Source organism: Phoxinus phoxinus (genome assembly GCF_949152265.1).
Source record: "Phoxinus phoxinus genome assembly, chromosome: 6".
In the NCBI taxonomy this organism is placed as follows: domain Eukaryota; kingdom Metazoa; phylum Chordata; class Actinopteri; order Cypriniformes; family Leuciscidae; genus Phoxinus; species Phoxinus phoxinus.
Genome location: NC_136881.1, coordinates 25934325 through 25954055, shown reverse-complemented (window position 1 = coordinate 25954055; position 19731 = coordinate 25934325). Strand labels below are relative to the sequence as shown.

Below are 19731 nucleotides of genomic sequence, written 5' to 3'. Positions count from 1 at the left end.
TTTTAAACTTACTGGGCGAGGGCGACCATGCTAGGCTACCATACCAAGCTGATGCAAAGCGTAGGTGAATTTACAGTATATCTATACAGAAGAAAGCCCTGTCTAGGCTCTTCCCCGGTACGGGTTGTGTCGAGCTATTTGTTAGTCTGGTTGTTTGATGAGAAAAATATTAAATGTAGTTGCAATAAATGCGTTAAGAATCCGCACAACTGCAGCAGCAGCGGCAGTTAGTGACTAAGACCCATTGTTTGCTCCCACTCAATATGTATCTGCCCATTTACTTCATTGTCTCATCCAGGCACTATGAGACTCCTTACTGCCATTTTAAATCATTTTTAGGTACAGTACCTCTATCTTGTGATGTGCTACACATAGACTATGTTGGGTAATGCTGAGGCTGTGAACACAGCAAGGCAAAAAAGCTTAAAGGGATAGTTCACTTTGAAATTAAATTTTGGTATATTTTAGCTTACCTGAAGTGCATCCAAGATGTAGGTGTCTTTGTCAAACCGTTCTTGTCTGTCAGTCATATAATGCAGGTAATAGCCTAGGTACTGTATCCAAAAACATGCAGAGATGTCTCTAATAGCATGCAGAGAAAAGTCCAAATTAAAAAAATCCCCATCGTAAGTGCACATTAATGGCCTAAGACACGAAACAAGCGGTTTGTGTGATAAAACGAACAGTATTTATATCGTTTTTATCTCTTTTACACAACCACGTCCAACTGATCTGTTTACACTGGATTTCTTCCCTGGAAACTAATCTAACCGCCTTCAATTGGACGTTGCATTTTTAAACTCAGCAGAAACGCGTGTGATTGGCTGTGCGGCTCAACGGCTGAACAATGAAGCGAGTAGTGTGTCAAGATAGAAGGCTTACAAATTGGGAATAAGTGAAAACTCAACACTCCCGGATGAGTTCACGCGAGCTTAGGCCATCAATGTGCACTTACGATGGGGAATTTTTTTAATTTGGACTTTTCTCTGCATGCTATTAGAGACATCTCTGCATGTTTTTGGAGACAGTATATATACCTGCATTATATGACTGACAGACAAGAACGGTTTGACCTAAAAATATCAAAATTGAAACTACTGCGGAGACAAAGACACCTACATCTTGGATGCACTTCAGGTAAGCTAAAACATACCAAAATTTTATTTTAAAGTGAACTATCCCTTTAATAGATTTGCCAAAGCCATGAACTACAGCTGTTGTACAACAACAGTAGTGAGAGGACGTCTGGCCATCACATGCTGCTCTGCTTTGAGCAACTTTCTACATTGTTTTCTCTTTCACACTTCATTTTCTTTCCAAACACATTCTTTTGCAAACATTTTGCCTATTTTTTCAAACACTTCCAAAATCTTGTCAACATGCTCACACTCTCTTTCCGACGTTCTCACTTTCTTTTTCACAAATCCTCTCTGTTGTGACTTTTTATTTTCCAAACATTCACTCTCTTTTCTCTCATCCAGTCTTTTTCTTCACATTTTTCACTCTTTTATTTACTATTCCTTTACTACACATCTCTATCCTCCAATCATCTATTTCCTCTTCTATGTCTTTTTATTACTTATCTCCCTAATCTTTCTCCCTCTGATAATTAATTAGGAAGGACGCACTTCATTAGCACTAAAGCCTCTACTTATTCACTTTCATTATTGCAGTGATAAGCTTAGCCTTCCCTAATAGCCTCTCAATCAGAAACTTGCTGTATCATAGCCCTGATGTGTGCCGATAGATCCTCACAATAGACGTCTGTTTGCAACCATAACGTTTGATTGAAAGAGCATCTGTAGAGTTCCATTTCACAACACAGCAGGTCAAGTCAAAGTTTACTTTATAATGTATGTCATTTGCATAGCTTAGACAGAATATACAAAGCATTAAAATGCTTGTGACAAGGCCCAGGTCCCGGTACCACAGACATAAGATATGTAAAACAAACAAACAAACAAATAAATAATGTACTAAGTAGTGAACATATTTATTTACTGTCACACATAGAAGTGGTCACAAGGGCTAAATCTAACTACTGTACACTGTAGATGCTATACAGGTATGCTTTCTTTCTTAAAATATAATTATTTTTGTTACGTCTACCAAACTAAATTTCAATGTTTTCATATTTCTTGTACTTGAAATGACATGCAATTTTAGATTCCTTGTTACAACTGACAGATAAATTGAGAAAATGAAACACCCATAAGTGTCTTGATGGTCATTAAATGGTACTTTGCAAATGTATTAATATTAGCTACCTCTCTTTGAAAAAAATTGTTTTGTTCCAAACATTATCAACATCATACCGTATGTGAGAAACTGCAGTTGTCATATGACCCATTGTGACTTTGTACTTTACATTTCTGTTCAGGCAACTTTAACGCAAGGAAAATGTTCCATTTACAGATACCAGCCAACTGGCAATTAACCGATTTATTTACTCACCACAGCCAGTTGTTGCTCACATTTGACACTTGTTGAGTGTTCATTTTGGACCCTGTAAGTAATTATTATCCATTGTGCCCTTATCTTTTTCAGTAAATGTTGGAGCAGTGGAAATCTTAGTTTATCCCGATTAGAAGCTATTAATAACAGATATACTGTATGTAATACAAACCAGGGCTCAACATTAAGCCTTTTCATGCTTGTCCTTTAGACAAGTACATCTGTCATGTACTTTTTAATTGTCTGAGTGCATTTTGTTTTTTGTTTGTGTGTGCAATATATATATATTAGGGCTGTTTTCGACTAAGGATTTTCATAGTCGAATCTGATTCGTTAGATTTTGCCATAGTCGACTGATAGTCGAACCTTTTTTTTTCTTCTTTTTTTTTTTAGATAGCAGCTAGATTTTTTCCATTTCAAACAAAAGAGCTAAAAAACACATATCATACATATATCATAACATTTCATAAACATGAGGAGCAATATGAGAGAGAAATTTGGCGATCGTTGTTTAGGTAGGCTACATTAAACCACGTAAAGCTTTTTAACGCACATGAGAACCGCGTGGAGTCAACTCACAGCCGCTCCGCAGCCCTGCTGAAAATGTGAAGCAGAAACGCTTAATATCAGATAACGTCCATATTAATTGGACTCCGGGTTCGATTTTTTTACCATTTTCAGTGGTTATGAGGAGCAATATGAGAGGGAAATTTGGTAATCGTTGTTTAGGTACATTAAACCACGTAAAGCTTTTTAACGCACATGAGAACCGTGTGGAGTCAACCCACAGCCGCTCCGCAGCCCTGCTGAAAATGTGAAGCAGATTTTTGAATACATTTTTATTTATTTACATTAGTAAGCTACAGGACATCGTCTTTCAAAACATGACCTGCGCGAAAGCGAAAAAATAAATAAAATTGTACCCAGCCCTTCTGAAAATGCGAATGCGTCTCTGTCCCCAGCACATTTCAAACCAAACTGACGCCCATGTATTCGACTATGAGGTTCATAGTCGAATCAGACCTCTCCGAATCGAATCGTCGAATCCTCGACTATTAGAAGTCAGCCCTAATATATATGTACAAGAATATGAAAATAATATTTAGGGCCCGAGCACCGATGGTGCGAGGACACTATTGGAATTGCTCTGTTTATTATTGTTTATTGTCATTGTCTTGTACATTCGTACTGTAAGTTTATAAAATACCCTGGAACCTGTGGAGTGTGAACAAACATTATTTTACAGTTGTAGAATAAAATAAAAAATAATAATACTCTAATGGTGATGATAATGTTTAGCAAACTTGTCATTATCCCCTGACATGTCATATAATGTCATTCATAAAGGCATGAAAGATATAAATTGACCTGAGTGCAGCACACTGACTCTGGGTAGTTTGATATATGTCCTGATACTATAATCTCCTCTCACCCTGCCACTGCCTTCCAGCCTTTTGTTTCTCATCAGCTTTTTTGTTGGTGGTAAAATGAGGCATTTAGCAGAACGGGGAGGCAGCAGCGTGCTTTCAATCTCCTGCTAGAAAGTGACCGGATACATCTAGGAACACTGCGGCGGGGATGAGATATCAGCACGCGGCTTAAGATGCTACACGCACTGATAAAAGTGGCTGAGATGGATGAACCTAAAATCGCTGGCTACACATCACATTAAGTTGGCAGGGGTCCACAGAGGAGGATTCAAAAACGGCACAGATCGGTGTGATAGAGACAACATGGAGGAAATGCATCTTGCGGCTGAGGGGGGATTCATTGCTTTTAAAATGGTTTAAAAATGGTTTCTATCAGCAGACGTCTAAGATGCCTGACTCTCCTTTGATATCTGTCATCATTTCACCACTTGGAAACTGACTGTGAAAAAGGCATATCGCTTGTGCAGCCGCTGACTAGAGCCCACACGCAATCATCAAGACATGGGATATTTTAGATAATGCCGGTATACTGTAATGCATATGAAAAGCAATATGCTTATAACAACACACACATAAAAAAAAACACAGTTGAATCTGTCAGTGGTGGTCCTCTGTTTGGAATACAGCTTGTTTCTGACTGTATTTGGCTGTAAATTAACCTTTTCAGCAAACGTCTCTTAACTGACTAGCATGTCAATATGCACGCTCAATAGCTTAAAAGCACCTATTATTACCATTGATTTCTGTTTGTCAGATCCAGCTTAGGATTGATCGTTAAAGCTTTGATTTTTCAGCTCGTCTTGCATTGAAAGTGCACACTTCAAGACTCCATAATAGAATTTATACAACCCAAATAAAGGTCTTCTATCAGGGGAGTTGTGGAGGTCTATCAATTGCAAACGAGCCCTGGGCAAATGAAAATACAATTAGGCTTGAGTGTGAGTTTAATTATCTTTTAATTATTAAGTACACATTAACCTTGGGTAATGGAAGTGCTTTGTGAGAGAGATAACGACACTACCTTTGACTCGATAATTGATTAATTGACTTCCTCTTCAAACAGCATCAATGAAAGCCCCAAGTGAATGACAAGCATTAATTTCTGGGTCATGGATCTCTTAACCTTGTGCAACGCCCATGGCTCAAACACTGTATTTATTAATTTATTAATTTGCTTGTTTGTATAATCTATATATTGTTTATTATTTATTATTGAAAGTTATTATACAGTGTAACCGACACAAAGTCATGTCACAAGCATTAGTAAACAGTTAATTCATCCTTTATAAACACAACTATAAATGCTTTATTCTTGATTTATAAGCATATCTATAATGTGTTTAGTAATTGTATTATCAATTTATCAATTGTAAATGAAGTATTGCACTATTTACAAATCAGTTATTTAGGAGTTAACAGTGGTTCATAAGATCAATTAGAAAGTGTAAGAAAATTATTAAACTATTTGAATCTACATTCATACATATTATTATTCAGACATATAGTAATAGTTACTTAGTGTGTTAATAAAGGCTTTATTAACATGTATTTCTATTGTAATTCATGGTTAATGCAGGTAGTTATAAAGCATTTAGTGGTAAGTTAACTATTTTGTGAGCTCATCTAAAGTGAGGACTATTTATGCCTTGTAAAGCATTTACAAAGCAAATTTAAAGGGTCATTAGACAGAAAAATGAAACAAACAAAGCACAGTGATACAGAACATATAAATATTTAAGATGTAAGAATGTACATTTAAATAGTTTATCAATCATTTACTTACACTTTCTAAGTGATCGTTTGAATCTTATGAACCACTGGCAACTCCTAAATAACTGGTTTGTAAATAATGTAATACTTCATTTAGAAATTATAAATTGATCATTAATAAAGTATGGAAATACAATTATTAAACACATTATATATATATAAGTTAAGAATACATAATTTATAAACTGCTTATTAATGTCTATTAATGCTTTATAACTGATGAATTAACTGTTTACTAATGTTTAACTAATGATTAATACCATGCAGTTATTATAAAGTGTTATCAAATAAGGAAAAATATCACAAAGGTTGAATACTATAATTTTAGAATCTCACCTACTCCTATATATGATTAGTTTCAGTAATTATAGTACTGATTCTTTTGCAAGGTATCTGAAGGTGTTGAAATCTCATTTTGAACATGCAGTCTGGATTACAAAAAAGGACATGAAAAATTTCTAATTTAGCTCTGTGTAAAGTCAAACATACATCAATATGCCTTTAGGTCATTTCCTGTTTAATCTCTCTTGTCTTATTTTCCTTTCATTATCCCAGACTGTTTTACAACCTATCAGATACAATCTCTATTCTGATATGACTTTATTTCCGAATTTAAAAAAAAGGAAGAGCAAATCAAAACCTTGTTTCTCATAAGAGAAACAAAAAGGAGAGGAAGGGAAAAATAGTGAGCGAGTTATAGAGAGAAAGAGGGTGAGATAGAGACAGGAAAATGTCATCTACCCTTAACAAAGAAAGTAAGTAAGAGGGACGGTGGATAGAGATGGAGAAAGATACTGTTCAAATCTGACATCTAGAAGCTGCAACACAAAAGGTGGACCGTGATAAAAGACTGCATTCATGGCCTGTGTATGGCCCAACAAAAAAGGTTTCTCTTCCATCATGCACCAGCAAAGGACAAAGCGAACAAGAACAGGCGAGGCCAACGGGACCTGTGACATTAGGGCCATTCTGGACAGTCCAGAACAACACTACATAATGTCCTACTTCCACCCTGAATCCTTCTGCACAAAGAAAGAAATATCTACATTCTTTTGTTATTATGACTCCAGTACAAGAAACATCCCAAGAAAACACCAAAGGGACACGTTTGACATTTCGTTCCGTCTGTTATCAAGGTTCTCCTCCCTAGTGACAACTGGAATGGCCACAGCCAAAGTTTTCTTTAGGAAACAGAACCTAATGGGGGGAATTCCCTCATAACTGTGATATTCATGCACACTGTCTGCATTGTTTTAGCCCCCAATTCGCTACAAGAATTATGCAAATATGTTATTAGTGCAAAAAACATCCACAACTTTTGCTGAATGCAATTTGCATGGAGCAATTCTTCCTCTCGTTGAGCTTTGTGAAAAATCGCAATCTAAAACAAGCCTAATTTGCATAGAAAGAAGGTATGCTGTCTTCAATTAAATACTCATTTAGCACCTGGTTAAACTGGATTTCAGGTGCTTACTTGAAGGCAATTACACATTCTGGTCACTTGTATTCAGCACAAATCAAATAGATTCTTCAATGTTTAATGTATTGTATTACCTGAAAAGCATCGAACTGATCTTGAGTGCAAACATAGGATACAACATGTGTCAATGCCGACCAGAAATGTAAATGAGAACCAACAGCAATTTTTCACTGTCTGTAAAGCAGAGGCTGCGTTCCCTTTTGAAGTCAAACTCAACACTGCATCTTGGATCAACGCTATGGGGAAAGCCATCAGCATGACTGGTGTCTGAAGCACGTGTAAACACACTCCAATTTCATTGGCTGATGTAATAAGCGGAGTGCCCGGAAGTATAAAAGGGCGCCCATGGCACACGTCATCAACCTTTTTTTGTCTTCATGAAATGCTTGTTTGTATGTGCTTGTAAGGCAAAAGCTACTGGTGGAGCACGTTCGACTCCTCAAGGTAGCTGGATGTGCTCATTATGGTGCATTCGCAAGACAGTAAAAGACTGATTAGAAGCTTTGTTCTTTCTTGATTCTCTCCCGCGGGAGCATGGGAGGAGCCTGATGAGAAGTCCTTTTACTTACATGACTCCTGATGATATCTATAATACTTTCATGTCAGTTTATAATATAAAAAAAGGACAGAGACTGTTTAATTGGAATATTTAATATGTAAGATATTATTATATTTAAGAGAGTTGAGGCAAATGCTATTGATAAATCCACACCTGCTGTCCACACACAGATGAAGGTTGATCCTCAGACAGATCTAGCCATCCATGCTACAAAGGTTGGTTGCTATAGTTGCCACGGAGATGCATCTGTAATAAGGAGAAAGATAAATTCTTTATCCTTGATGCTTTGATTTCAGAGTTTTCCAGGAGATACGTCCCTCATGTCCCTTATTATTTATGGACCTGCATATAGGCACAGATTATAGACTAACTTTAAAAGCATGAGTCACAAAAAAAAACCTAAAAAAAAAACAGTTGCGTTCTGCTATCTTTTATAGTGCAGAACAATGCTGTGGTTCTAGGTCCAGGGCCATATTGATAGATTGTAGAGATCCTTGATGTTTGGACCCTACATTACCGGCATGGCTCCATCCTGTGGAGAGCAAAATTGGCACAAAACTTGAAACCACACTTTCTGTCACCTGTTTCATACAGTATGTGCACTATTCTAGTGCTTGATTGCAATACATGCATACCAGCGCATTTTCTGCGATACTTCAGTTTGGATAGGAGAATGGGGACATCTCTGAGGACATCCTACCCCCTTCACATGCCCCACAAAGTACAAATGGCATGGGTCAGTGGCTGTGGGCGGAGTTTGATTGTGTCTGACATGTATTTTGTTCCTCTTTGATACCCTGAAATATCTTGTTTCCAAGGGTTGAGCTATATTTCCCCCTATGTTAGGATTTAAAGTAAAATTGCATGCTCCTCTGCGGATAGTTGCTTGGGAGATACCCCCTTAGCGTTGATTCAGGGTGAATGGAGTATGTAGGGCAATTATTTCCCCCTACTTCATTTACCTCAATCCCCAACCATTGTTGGGCCTTGAAGTTGCTCCCCTTTGGGTGGATGTTGTATAGGCCTCACTAGTTTGACCCATGTTAAAGCGCAAGCTATGGCGAGTCCTTATAGTTTAGTTTATAGTTTATTTATTTACAGGGGCAATGCACATTAATAAACATAAATGTAAATGTGCCAAAATTAGCCCAAAAGGCTATTTTTCATCTGTAGACCCTTGACATAATGTTAAAAAGTCACCCTAAAAACAGAGACAGAGCATCACACACTAGAGATGCGCGGTTGGCAGTTACAGCCGCGGACTCCGCGGATAAACCGCGGATCGGGCGGATGATGTGACGAAAAATTATATTTTAATTAAATTCGGGCGGGTGGCGGGCGGTTGAACCAATCAAATGAAAAATATATGTATACATTGTTAAATATTGTTATCTGAATATACCTACATCCAAAAAAAGAAAATAGGGGAATTACATATATAGCGCGTGCACGGCAGAGAGGGAGAGAGAGAGAGAGAGAGAGAGTAAGAGAGCAAGAGACCTCGCGCGGTCTCTTGCTCTCTCTCTCTCTCCCTCTCTGCCGTGCACGCGCTACGTGGTTTAGAGCACAGTCTCTATCTCGCGGGCGCGCTCGCTCTAGATTCCGGGAGATTTTAACTAATGCGGGAAAATATTGTACAGTAGCCTATCAGATAAGGTCAGGTTTGCCGAAGTGTGTTTAATTTAGGCTATTTATTTATTTTTGTCCCTGTGCGCCGATCGGAGACGGAGTTCACTGCTGATATTCTGAGGTAAGAGCTTTCTAGTCTCGCGGCTGTCATCAGCAGCGCCTTCCATCGCCCAATCAGCGGATGGCGGGCGGGTGCGGTTTTGAAAATTGGTCAAAAACGTTGGTGCGGATGGATGGCGGACGGATGATGAGTTTTGTGATGCGGTTGCGGATGAAATAATAGCCCATCCGCGCATCTCTATCACACACACACACACGACACACACACACATAATATAAAAAAAAAGAAAAAAAAAAAAAAAAGAAGTGCTTGAGAAGTGCCTTTATTTCAGTCAGGGTTGAGCTGCTCTCCCCCAGTGTACTGAGATGTTTTCAGTAGGGCATAGCTCCCCTTCGGCCCCCTTGGGGTTTGGAGTATGTGGATGAGAGTTATTGACAATCTGTATCTTACTTTTCTCTTGCTTGTTTACCTTTCTCCTAGTAATGACAAGGGACATATTTCCCCTTTGGATGGCCCCATGTGATGATGCTTAGGTGACAAACTAGATGGGCAGTATTTTCCCTCTACTTCATTCACTTCCCTCCCCAAATATGTTTGGGTCTTGAAATAGGGACCTTTTTCAAATGAGTTTAAGCCGCTTCCCCAGATTTTAGGGCTCTTGAAGGCTAGGCTACCTTGGGATTGAGCTTCTTTTGTGTTGAGGCTCCCTCTTGAAGAGGCAGCAACATTAGAGATGGTAGCCGCTGAAGATTAGCCCTTTTAGTTGCCCCTTTTGAGCCGTATATGGAGTGAGGTGTTTTACTCCCTTACCCACTGTACTGGGTATTCAAGTATGGTCCCTTGCTCCCTTAAAAAAAAAGCAGGGTTTGAGCTGCCTCTCATTCCTTGAGAGCTGCAAAAAGCAAGAAAAGTTTTGTTTTCTGTAAAAGCTGAGCCTTTAGGGCTGCAGTAGCCCGCAAGGGAGGGATAAAGGTTGTAGAGGCCGGAACTTCCCGTGCTATAAAGGCATATAAGCTAGAATATCTTCCATTCTTGTGGGTGACATTGGCATAGGGATGTTACCACTACACGGCTTATGTACGTCAACTTATGGATGTGTCCTGGGTTGACGCTCTGACTCCGGCAAACTAATCTTTTGAGTCAAGGTATGCCCACTATGTTTGTGCATATTCTCACCTAGTGAGGCAGGCATCCCCACGGCATGGCGGAGTGGGTATTTTTACCCATAGCATCGATCCAAGATGCAGTGTAGGGTTCCACTTTGAAAGGGAACATCTCAAGTTACAACTGTAACCATGGTTTACTGAGAAGGGGAACGAGGCACTGCGTCTCTTTGCCACGTCATTTGGTCTGCCTGCACATCTCCTTCAGACAATGAAGTTGATGATGTGTACTATGGGTGCTCTTATACTTCCGGACACTCCGCTTATGATGTCACGGGCTGTCGCCAGCCAATGAAATAAGAGTGTGTTTACACATGCTTCAGACACCGGTCACCGATGCGGGTGTTGAAATCAAAAGTGGAGGCAGATGAACGTGAACTTGCAGGGGTGAGTTTAAGTGGACTAAATGATTGAAGAAGTCTGTTTCACTGTAAGGTCCAGCTATGCCATTTTGATTAAACATTACAAGGTCAAAACATAAAAAAATAAAAAATAAAAAAAATAAAAAAACACTTGCATGGATTAAATGGTTCACAATAAGATCGATGACATGCATTTAGAACATATTTACGGTCAATTTTAATTTCATGCTCACCTTAAATGTACTGACTACCACCATAATAATACATGTGGTAAACAATAAAAAAGCCACATGATTAAGTGGCCTGTCCGTAAACCTTAGGCAATGCTGATGTATAGAAGTGCACTAAAAACAAAAACAAAACACCATCAGTGTAACGCATATAAAACTCAAATAATTAAATAAACATTACCAAACAAAACCAGAAAATGTTGCATAAATCATTTGAAAGATAGCACAATAGGTAACCAAACTGAGAATAAACTAATAATGTATATAAATTATAACCAAATGTGATTTGTCATGCAGGGACATGCAGGGAATAATAGGGTCGTTTTACTTGCAAAACCCATAAATTGAAAGCAGAGTATCACATACTATATAGGGCCAGCGGTGGCATCAGAGATGTAAATTGCTGATGTAACTTATATGTCAGTAGAGATAAATTCAATTCAGTCAGCTTACTTAAACCCCTAAATTGTATTAACCTGATTTCTGCATCACGCTAACAACCGTCCAAAGATTTTAAATGGCACACCTGTTTGATTACATGCTGTCTCAAAGAAAATATATTGGAAAAATTCAACTATCATGTACTTACATTCCCTGCTAAAAAAATAATATCAGTGAATCACATCATGAAAACAGAGATTTGTGTAGAGCACATCAGTCACTTTTAGATCAGGACTGTGAGTGTGAAATGCTGCAGCTTCAAATAGCAAAGGCTGAGTAGAACAGAAGGAACACTTGCTTGTGTTGATAGAGATGTTCTCAGGATGTGGGCGAGAGTTAAAATCAAGCTTTGTGTTTAGTGTCAGTTGCAATGATGAAAAGAAAAGTTCTTCTAAATCAGTGGGAGCTCCTGTTTTTTTTATATATTTTTTTATGCCAATTAGAAGTAACTCTCTGAACTCAATCAAGAACCACTGAATCAGCCGCATATATCAGAGAGCACATGCTGGTGTTACATTATCAGACTAGTACTACTATGGTGTTAACGTGTTGTATGGACTGGAATCCGGGGAATGCAGTCCGGGCCTGTTGGAAACTATATTTAAAGGCCCCAATATACTCGAAGCAAAGTCCTTTTTTTTTAATCTACACTTTTTATTCCATTGACTTGACATTTAAACACATGTAAATGTACGGAGCCCCTAAAGGGACGCGGTGGTGGAAAAGATTTAGGCCCCGTTTACACGATGGGAAAACGCAGATAATTCTCTGCGTTTTGGCCTGTCATTTACACGAAAACGCCGTTTTTATCCCAGAAAACGATCATTTCTAAAAACTCCGGCCAAAGTGGAGATTTCTGAAAACGCCGGTTATATGTTGCCGTGTCAACTGGGAGAAACGGGGTTTTAGGTTCTCTCTTGTCGATTCTGAGGATTCTGATTGGCTTGCATGGCTTTATCCTTCTCCCTACACTGCCGCCCATAGGTTTAGCATAGTTATAAAGGCGCTCGACGGCGTATTTATGCGGGTTGTGTGCACGATGTTATTATTGCAAACGGAGGGGGAGAAATATTCGTTTCTCTAAATACCCGGCTATGTGTAAATGTGGCCTTAGGATGGGGGGAGAAATCTTTTGTGTTCCCTCGAGAAACTTTGCGTTCCCTCGCAAAACTTTTGCGTTCCCTCGCAAAGTTATTCTCATTCCCTCGGGTTATATTGCACTTATATTCGTTTTTGGGTTATATTGCTTTTTGGGTTACACTTTGCAGACAGTCCCTTCGGTCTTACTCATAGACTCTCAGCTGCTCAGATCCATTTAGCCTATATATTATAAAGCTCATTTTGATGGAAATATGGTTGTAGCTCTACGTTACTGTGATTGTAAATAAGTATAAACTAATTTGTGTTTTAACAATGTTTAGCTCATGAGGTATTGATTCGAGAAGTTTGAATCTGTGAATATAAATCCACCTTGAGTTAAGCACTGACCGCATTTCTTTATTTGAGTCCAAGTTCAAACTCTGAAGCACTGCCAGCGGGACATTAAACAGGAAGTGTCTGTGCGAGCTCACAACAGGTTTTGCATGCAAATATCTTTGCGTGGGAACGCAAATAACTTTGCGAGGGAACGCAAATAACTTTGCGAGGGAACGCACAAGTTTTGTGTGGGAACGCACAAGTTTTGTGTGGGAACGCAAATAACTTTGCAAGGGAACGCAAATAACTTTGCAAGGGAATGCAAACGTTTTGTGTGGGAACGCAAATAACTTTGCGTGGGAACGCAAAAGTTTTGTGTGGGAACGCAAATATTTTTGCGAGGGAACGCAAATAACTTTGCGAGGGAACGCACAAGTTTTGCGAGGAATCGCAAAAGTTTTGCGTGGGACTCCCCCCCAAAAAATTCTCCCATCCTAAATTTTTTCCACCACCACGTCCCTTTAGGCCGGGCTCCGTACAAATGTGGGAGACTGGAAACGCTAAAGTTTGATGAAATCTGACCTGCAAATTTGTATCACGTGAAGACGCATCCTGTCCACACTGTTGGGGGTGGTGTTTAGATGAATATGTAAATATAAGCTGTGTGCTTTCCTTTCAATAACAAAATTAACACAACAAAAATTACAGTGGTAAGAAAACAGCAGTTAAGAAGCATCTAATAGTCATGTGGACATGTTTGCACAAGCTCTGAAACTCTGCACTTCATGCCACATTTATGTATATATATATATATATATATATATATATATATATATATATATATATATATATATATATATATATATATATATATAGCACTTTATACAATAGATTGCTTTAAAGCAAGCAGCTTTAAAGTGTTAAATATGAATAAAACAGTGCCAGTATTGCTTACAGTTAGAATTACAACATCAGTTTCTAGTGTAAAGCAGCTCTCCAGTGTCATCATATTTTTACTCAAGTCTGACCTCGATGGACTGAACAGAAGAAATGTATCGGAGAAAATTTCAGCCTCAGAGCTCCGCGACCTAGTAATTGTGTGGACCTATGGTAGTTTGAAGGTGTTCACAGGCAATTTTTTTCCAAAAACTTTGTTTTAGCCCAAACAAATTCCAAATGATGTCACACATTTATTCTTCGATTTTGTCTGAAGTATTTCAGAGCCATAAAGTGGAAGCATAATCCAAACAAATGTATAACATTTTATAAAAAAATTATAAAACTGTATAATCAGGAGCTGTTATATTTATCTTTTTGTAAATGTAAAAGTATTTTAATCTATTAGCAGCCCTATAATTTATCATTTCATTTTTGTATAACAAAGCAAAATCATAGTATGCACTTGAACCTGGTCTGCGTGGGGTACCCAAGTTGAACACGCTGGTATAAAACATCGACCAGCTGAGCTTGAATGGTTGAGGTCCAGATTTCGTTGTGATCTATCACTAAATACCAGATCTGTCCTACTGAAGGTCACTGAAAGTCCCATTACAGATAAGGAATTAACACTCAAAAGTGTGGCTTTCTGTCTCATCTTGACACAACTTCTAAAACAGCATGTATTAATCATTCACGTCCCAGTGCTGGGCTCTCTTTGAAAAGAGACGGACAGGCCTTTTTAGAAAAGGTCAACCTTTCAAATGGCCGACAGGGAATGAGAGAGCATTAAGAGATCATTAATCACTCTTTGATTGACACAGAAGTCTTTGTATCGTAACTATAGCAATGTAACCATGCGGACTGTTTTTTAATCACACTCATTTAAATGAATTGACCATCTTTGATGATTGTCACAGCTTTTTCATCTTGAAAAGGACAGCAGGACCAGAGCCAAGCTAAATGAGATAAAAATTCAGGAGTTTTTTTATTTTATTTTTTATTTAAGCCTAACTTCTTACAGCAAAAACTTATTTCGTCAAAAGATATTTGCACTTGTGACTTTTTAAATTATTTATATATAGTACTATTCAAAAGTATCGGGTCAGAAGTAACTTTTTTTTTTTAAGAAATTGATGCTTGTATGCAGCAAGGATGCATTTTTTATCAAAAGTGACAGTAGTGACAGTAAATACATGTATGATGTTATAAGCTTTATATTTCAAATAATTTTTTTTTTTTTTTACTTTCTATCATCAGAGAATCCTGAAAATCATGTTCTCATGGTTTTCACTAAAATATTAAGCCTCTAATAATAATAAATATTGCTTTAGCACCAAATAATCACATTAGAGTGGTTTCTGAAGGATCATGTGACACTGTTAACACGAGCAATGAGTGTTACAAGTTCAGCTTTGCCATCAAAGGAATAAGTGACATTCTAAAATATATTAAAATAGAAAGCCATTATTTTGAAATTGTAATAATATTTCACAATATTAATGTTTTATTGTATTTTGATCAAATAATGCCTTGGTGAAAATAAGAGACTTGATTTAAAATAAAATAAATATCTACATCTAAATCTATTTTTTTTTTTACAGTATAGTGGACAGAGTGGAAAGATTTATAGTGCATGTTTAATATTATATTATATTATATTATATTATATTATATTATATTATATTATATTATATTATATATAGTGCATGTTTAATATTATATTATATTATATTATATTATATTATATTATATTATATTATATTATATTATATTAATAGTTTTTCCTTGCGTTTACCTGTTTCACTGAACTATTGATGGGGTTAGCATGAGCAGAATACTTTCACAGAGTGTACACTACGTGAGGACACCAGGTCTCTGTGACACATTTGGTTATTACAGCACAGAATCTGCAGAGCTTACAGCGGAGGGGAGCCAAGAGAATAGTCAACGAAACAATGGAACAGCACAAACAAACCTGTTCCTTCAAACAGAGAAGGTAGAGGGGAGAGAGGCAGAGAGATAGGTAGAGAGATAGAACCCCCATAGGATATGTCTGTGCCAGAGTAAACAAAACACACGCTGGTCTCCTAATGCTAGAAAACAAATTAAATGGCGGGTAAAGTCTCCCCAGACTGGAAAAGGTGTGTTCCATCTGGCTATGGGAGAAAAACGAAAAAGTATTTGATTAACATTACATACCCTGACCTAACAGAAATAACTTGGAAAATACATTGTGGTAAATACTAATAGGAGGTATGTGACCCAGGATATTATAGCATGAATTATTGATTTGATCGGAGATATGCACCAGCCTCTTACAACAGGAAAAAAGAAACCCCAAGTGGTGTTTACTGTTGAGATGAACTCGCTTTCTTTGACATCATGGGCACCTGTGTAAGAGCAGAACTAATATGAAGATGTGCACAGCAACTCCTTTGGGAAATCATTTTATAGGCTATAGGTCATTTTACACAACCTCAAATAAATAAATAAATAATAATAAAAAACACTCTGTGGGCTGACTGGTTCCTCCACTACAACACTTCCACTCTACAGCTCAAGACAGGACTATAGTTATAGTCGGCCTCAGAAAAAGGGCAGTGATTGAGCATCAATCATTCTGTTCTTTATCATGAACTTGATTTAATAATAGGAGCTCTACTATTAGAAGCTCTTTTTGGGCTGCAAGATCACACTTGGTTGCTTTATTCAAATTGCTTCTAGCCCTTTGACTGGTTTTAATGTCTTGGAAAATCCCTCTAGTATTCACAAGAATGAAAGGAGGTGATTGAATTATTAAGACCTGTGTTAATAATTACCTTCTAAGGAATTCTCTGCATATACATTTGAATCACTAATGTCGTCTCAGTGGCTTGTTTTTATTCAATTTAATTAGAAACTTTTTTTTTTCACACAAATCATGTGCATTGGATTAACCTGAGATAAGTAATGTTTGAATGGGTATGGTGGAAAATCTCTTTTTGAACAACTGTATGCAAGCCTATCCTTAGGGCCAAAACTGAACGGGGGGTGAGGGGTAGGGGGTTGCCAGCTTCTGCTACCTCGTATGGCCCAGGTGGTACGTTTACCTTATGTACATAGTGCAAGGGAAATTATGTATAAGGTACAAAGGTCAATTGGAAATATTACTTACCCCATTCATTGGGTAGGTCTTCCAGCTTAGTTCTCCCAGCACAGCAGTAGTGTCCAAGAGAACGACTATGGAGAAAAAAGATGACAACTAGGTCAACTATAAAAGTCTCCAAAAGCACAATGAATCAATGGACCAGTTGCATAAACATGACCGCTAAATTGAGAAAATCTTTAGGATATTAAGTAAAGATCATTTTCCATGTATATATTTCCTAGCGTAAATATAAAAAACATTTATTTTTGTAAGTGAATGCAGCACAATCGCAAACATAATTGGACAACTTTAAAGGCGATTTTCTCAATGTTTCGATTTTTTTGCACCCTCAGATTCCAATTATTTCAAATAGTTGTATCTCGGCCAAATATTCTCCTATCCTAACAAACCATACATCAATGGAAAGCTCCATTGACCCATGTAACTGGTTTTGTGGTCCAGGGTCACATATGTTTTAGAATGTAATAATACAGTACATGCTAAAGAAATAGTTCACCAAAATTGAAAATTCAGTCTGCTCAATGTTCCGTCGGAAATTTTAATTAACACAAAATGACAAAAAAAACAACACAAAATAGCATAAAAGAGGTCCATGGAACTTGAGCGCTATATTCAAAAACGTATGAAGTCATAAAAAATAAGAAAGTCATAAGAAAACAAAATTATATCTTTTTTTATTATTAATTTAATTTTGACATTTTCACTTCAGGAAAATTCATGAGGTAACTTTGTTTTATTTGTGAAGAAACAGACAATTAGATAGTTTCAATTAATCTGTTTATCCATTTACAAATATATACAATTTAATTAAAACGATTCGTCAAAAAAACAAACAAGCAATGGCGTATAGCTTCAGAATATTTGGAATAATAGTCATATTTGTAACGGAGGCCAGCTAGTAAGAGCTGTGTGAGTAAACCTCACAACCTCACTCAAGAGGCGCACTATAATATAATTCTGTACTAGAATATAATTCCGCACTAGAATATAATATAATTCCGCATCAGAATTCTGATGCGGCCCTATAGCGGCTGCAGCCTTTTAGGGTACGACAGTTCGAAATACAAAAATAAGCAGCTAAAAAAAAACAAAAAAAAACAAAAAACACAATTAAGTTGTTGATGCCAACTTAAAGCAATTGATTAAGATTCAAAGAAATGAGACTTACAAGATTAAAGTACGAAACAATCAGGCAGTGAGACTCTTAATGGATCCCTTGAGTCTGACATCAATAACAGATACAAAAAACACTATGCAAAAATCACAGCAGAAGAATACAAATATGAAATTATCTACCACCAATCATAAATGAACACACCGCATTTAGCCTGCATGCTTATAAAATTTGCTCTTTGAAGCTAGTCACATCCATTGCCCCCAGCAGGTGATTCATCTGTTCAACAAAATAATAAGAATTGCTCACCCACATGTGCCAGTTTGATATGATGAATGTGCAATTTCCTTAGTCTCAACACCATGACTTAATTACAATGTCTATCAATAAGACTGTATCATAGGCGTAATATTCTCATCACACAAAGTCTGGGTATGTGTCATTCTCTCTTCTACCTAGCTAAAATTCCATATTTAAATGTTTAAAAAATATATTTCAACCGTAAGTCTTTTGATTTTGGTCGGTGTACAAGTGATCATTATTCTCACTCAGCACAGCGGTCTGTGTGTAAGACAGCTTCTGAATATGTGTTGTAATACTGAGTTAATAATCAGCTTATCCGTCTATGTGTTGTCAAAGAGTTAACGTAATGATCCTCGAAGAGTGCCTGTCTGTAGAGAGTCTGCAGACAGGCTGAGCACTACTGTTCGCCCTGATCAAATTTGCTTGACAATGCCTGATAATTCTGCCTGGAAGTGATGGATCTGTTCTACTAACACACCCAAACAGAAAAATGTGAATTAGAGGATTAGGCACTTTGGCAACTCATTCTAAATCACATTACACCTCTGTCTAGACCCAGTGTCTCTGTCTTGAGTCATATTATCCCTAAATTTCCGCACTTACTTTCTCCCTTACAATGAAGGGAGATTAAACATGTCTGCAAGCATATCGGGACAGAATGATCAATTTGTAATGACTTTATTAAGAGATATTTACCAGATTAGGCCTAAAACCAGTCAATGATGCACATTAAATTGGTGAAAGTTAGGTCTCAATTCTTGAATAGGATTCAATTCTTTGACATTTTTTTTGTCAAAACCACTTATTTGACGTATAAAGAGGGCAACCAACCATGACCCTTTGAAAATCATTAAGAATTCATAATTGGGACACAACGTGGTTAAACTTGAACCCTTTCACACACACGTTTAAATATTTAAAGGGATACTTCACCTCTGGAAAGATGAATGTGTATTTAAAATGGGTAATTTATGTAGTAGAAATGTGAATTTTTTTTTAATTTGGAGCCTTCTAGATTGAGAAAAGCCAGAAAATGTATTTGTGGCTCATGTTGGTGAAAGACAACAACTCCCAGAATGCACTTGCTTCGCTGCCCTACGAGGCCACTCCCAAGCCACGCCCGGTAAGAGCGCAGTTAAACAACAAGGCTAGGCTACTAGTGAGTCTCCGTAACAAGTCTGCCCGGGATTTCGAGATCGCCAAAAATGTCCGGGATTCGGCCTTTGCGTTCT

At 37.4% G+C, this 19731-nt stretch overlaps 1 protein-coding gene across 3 annotated transcripts in view; it reads right to left on the bottom strand.

Annotated features, from left to right (window-relative positions):
• The window catches only part of epha6 (eph receptor A6), a gene marked incomplete at its 3' end in the record, with an annotated part of 142628 nt that overhangs the window by 104255 nt on the left and 18642 nt on the right, over positions 1 to 19731 (bottom strand). For all 3 annotated transcript variants that reach the window (XM_079615760.1, XM_079615758.1, XM_079615759.1), the window contains exon 2: positions 17089 to 17153. In XM_079615760.1, coding sequence (XP_079471886.1) covers positions 17089 to 17153 — 65 coding nt within the window. The remainder of the gene's footprint in view (positions 1 to 17088; positions 17154 to 19731) is intronic.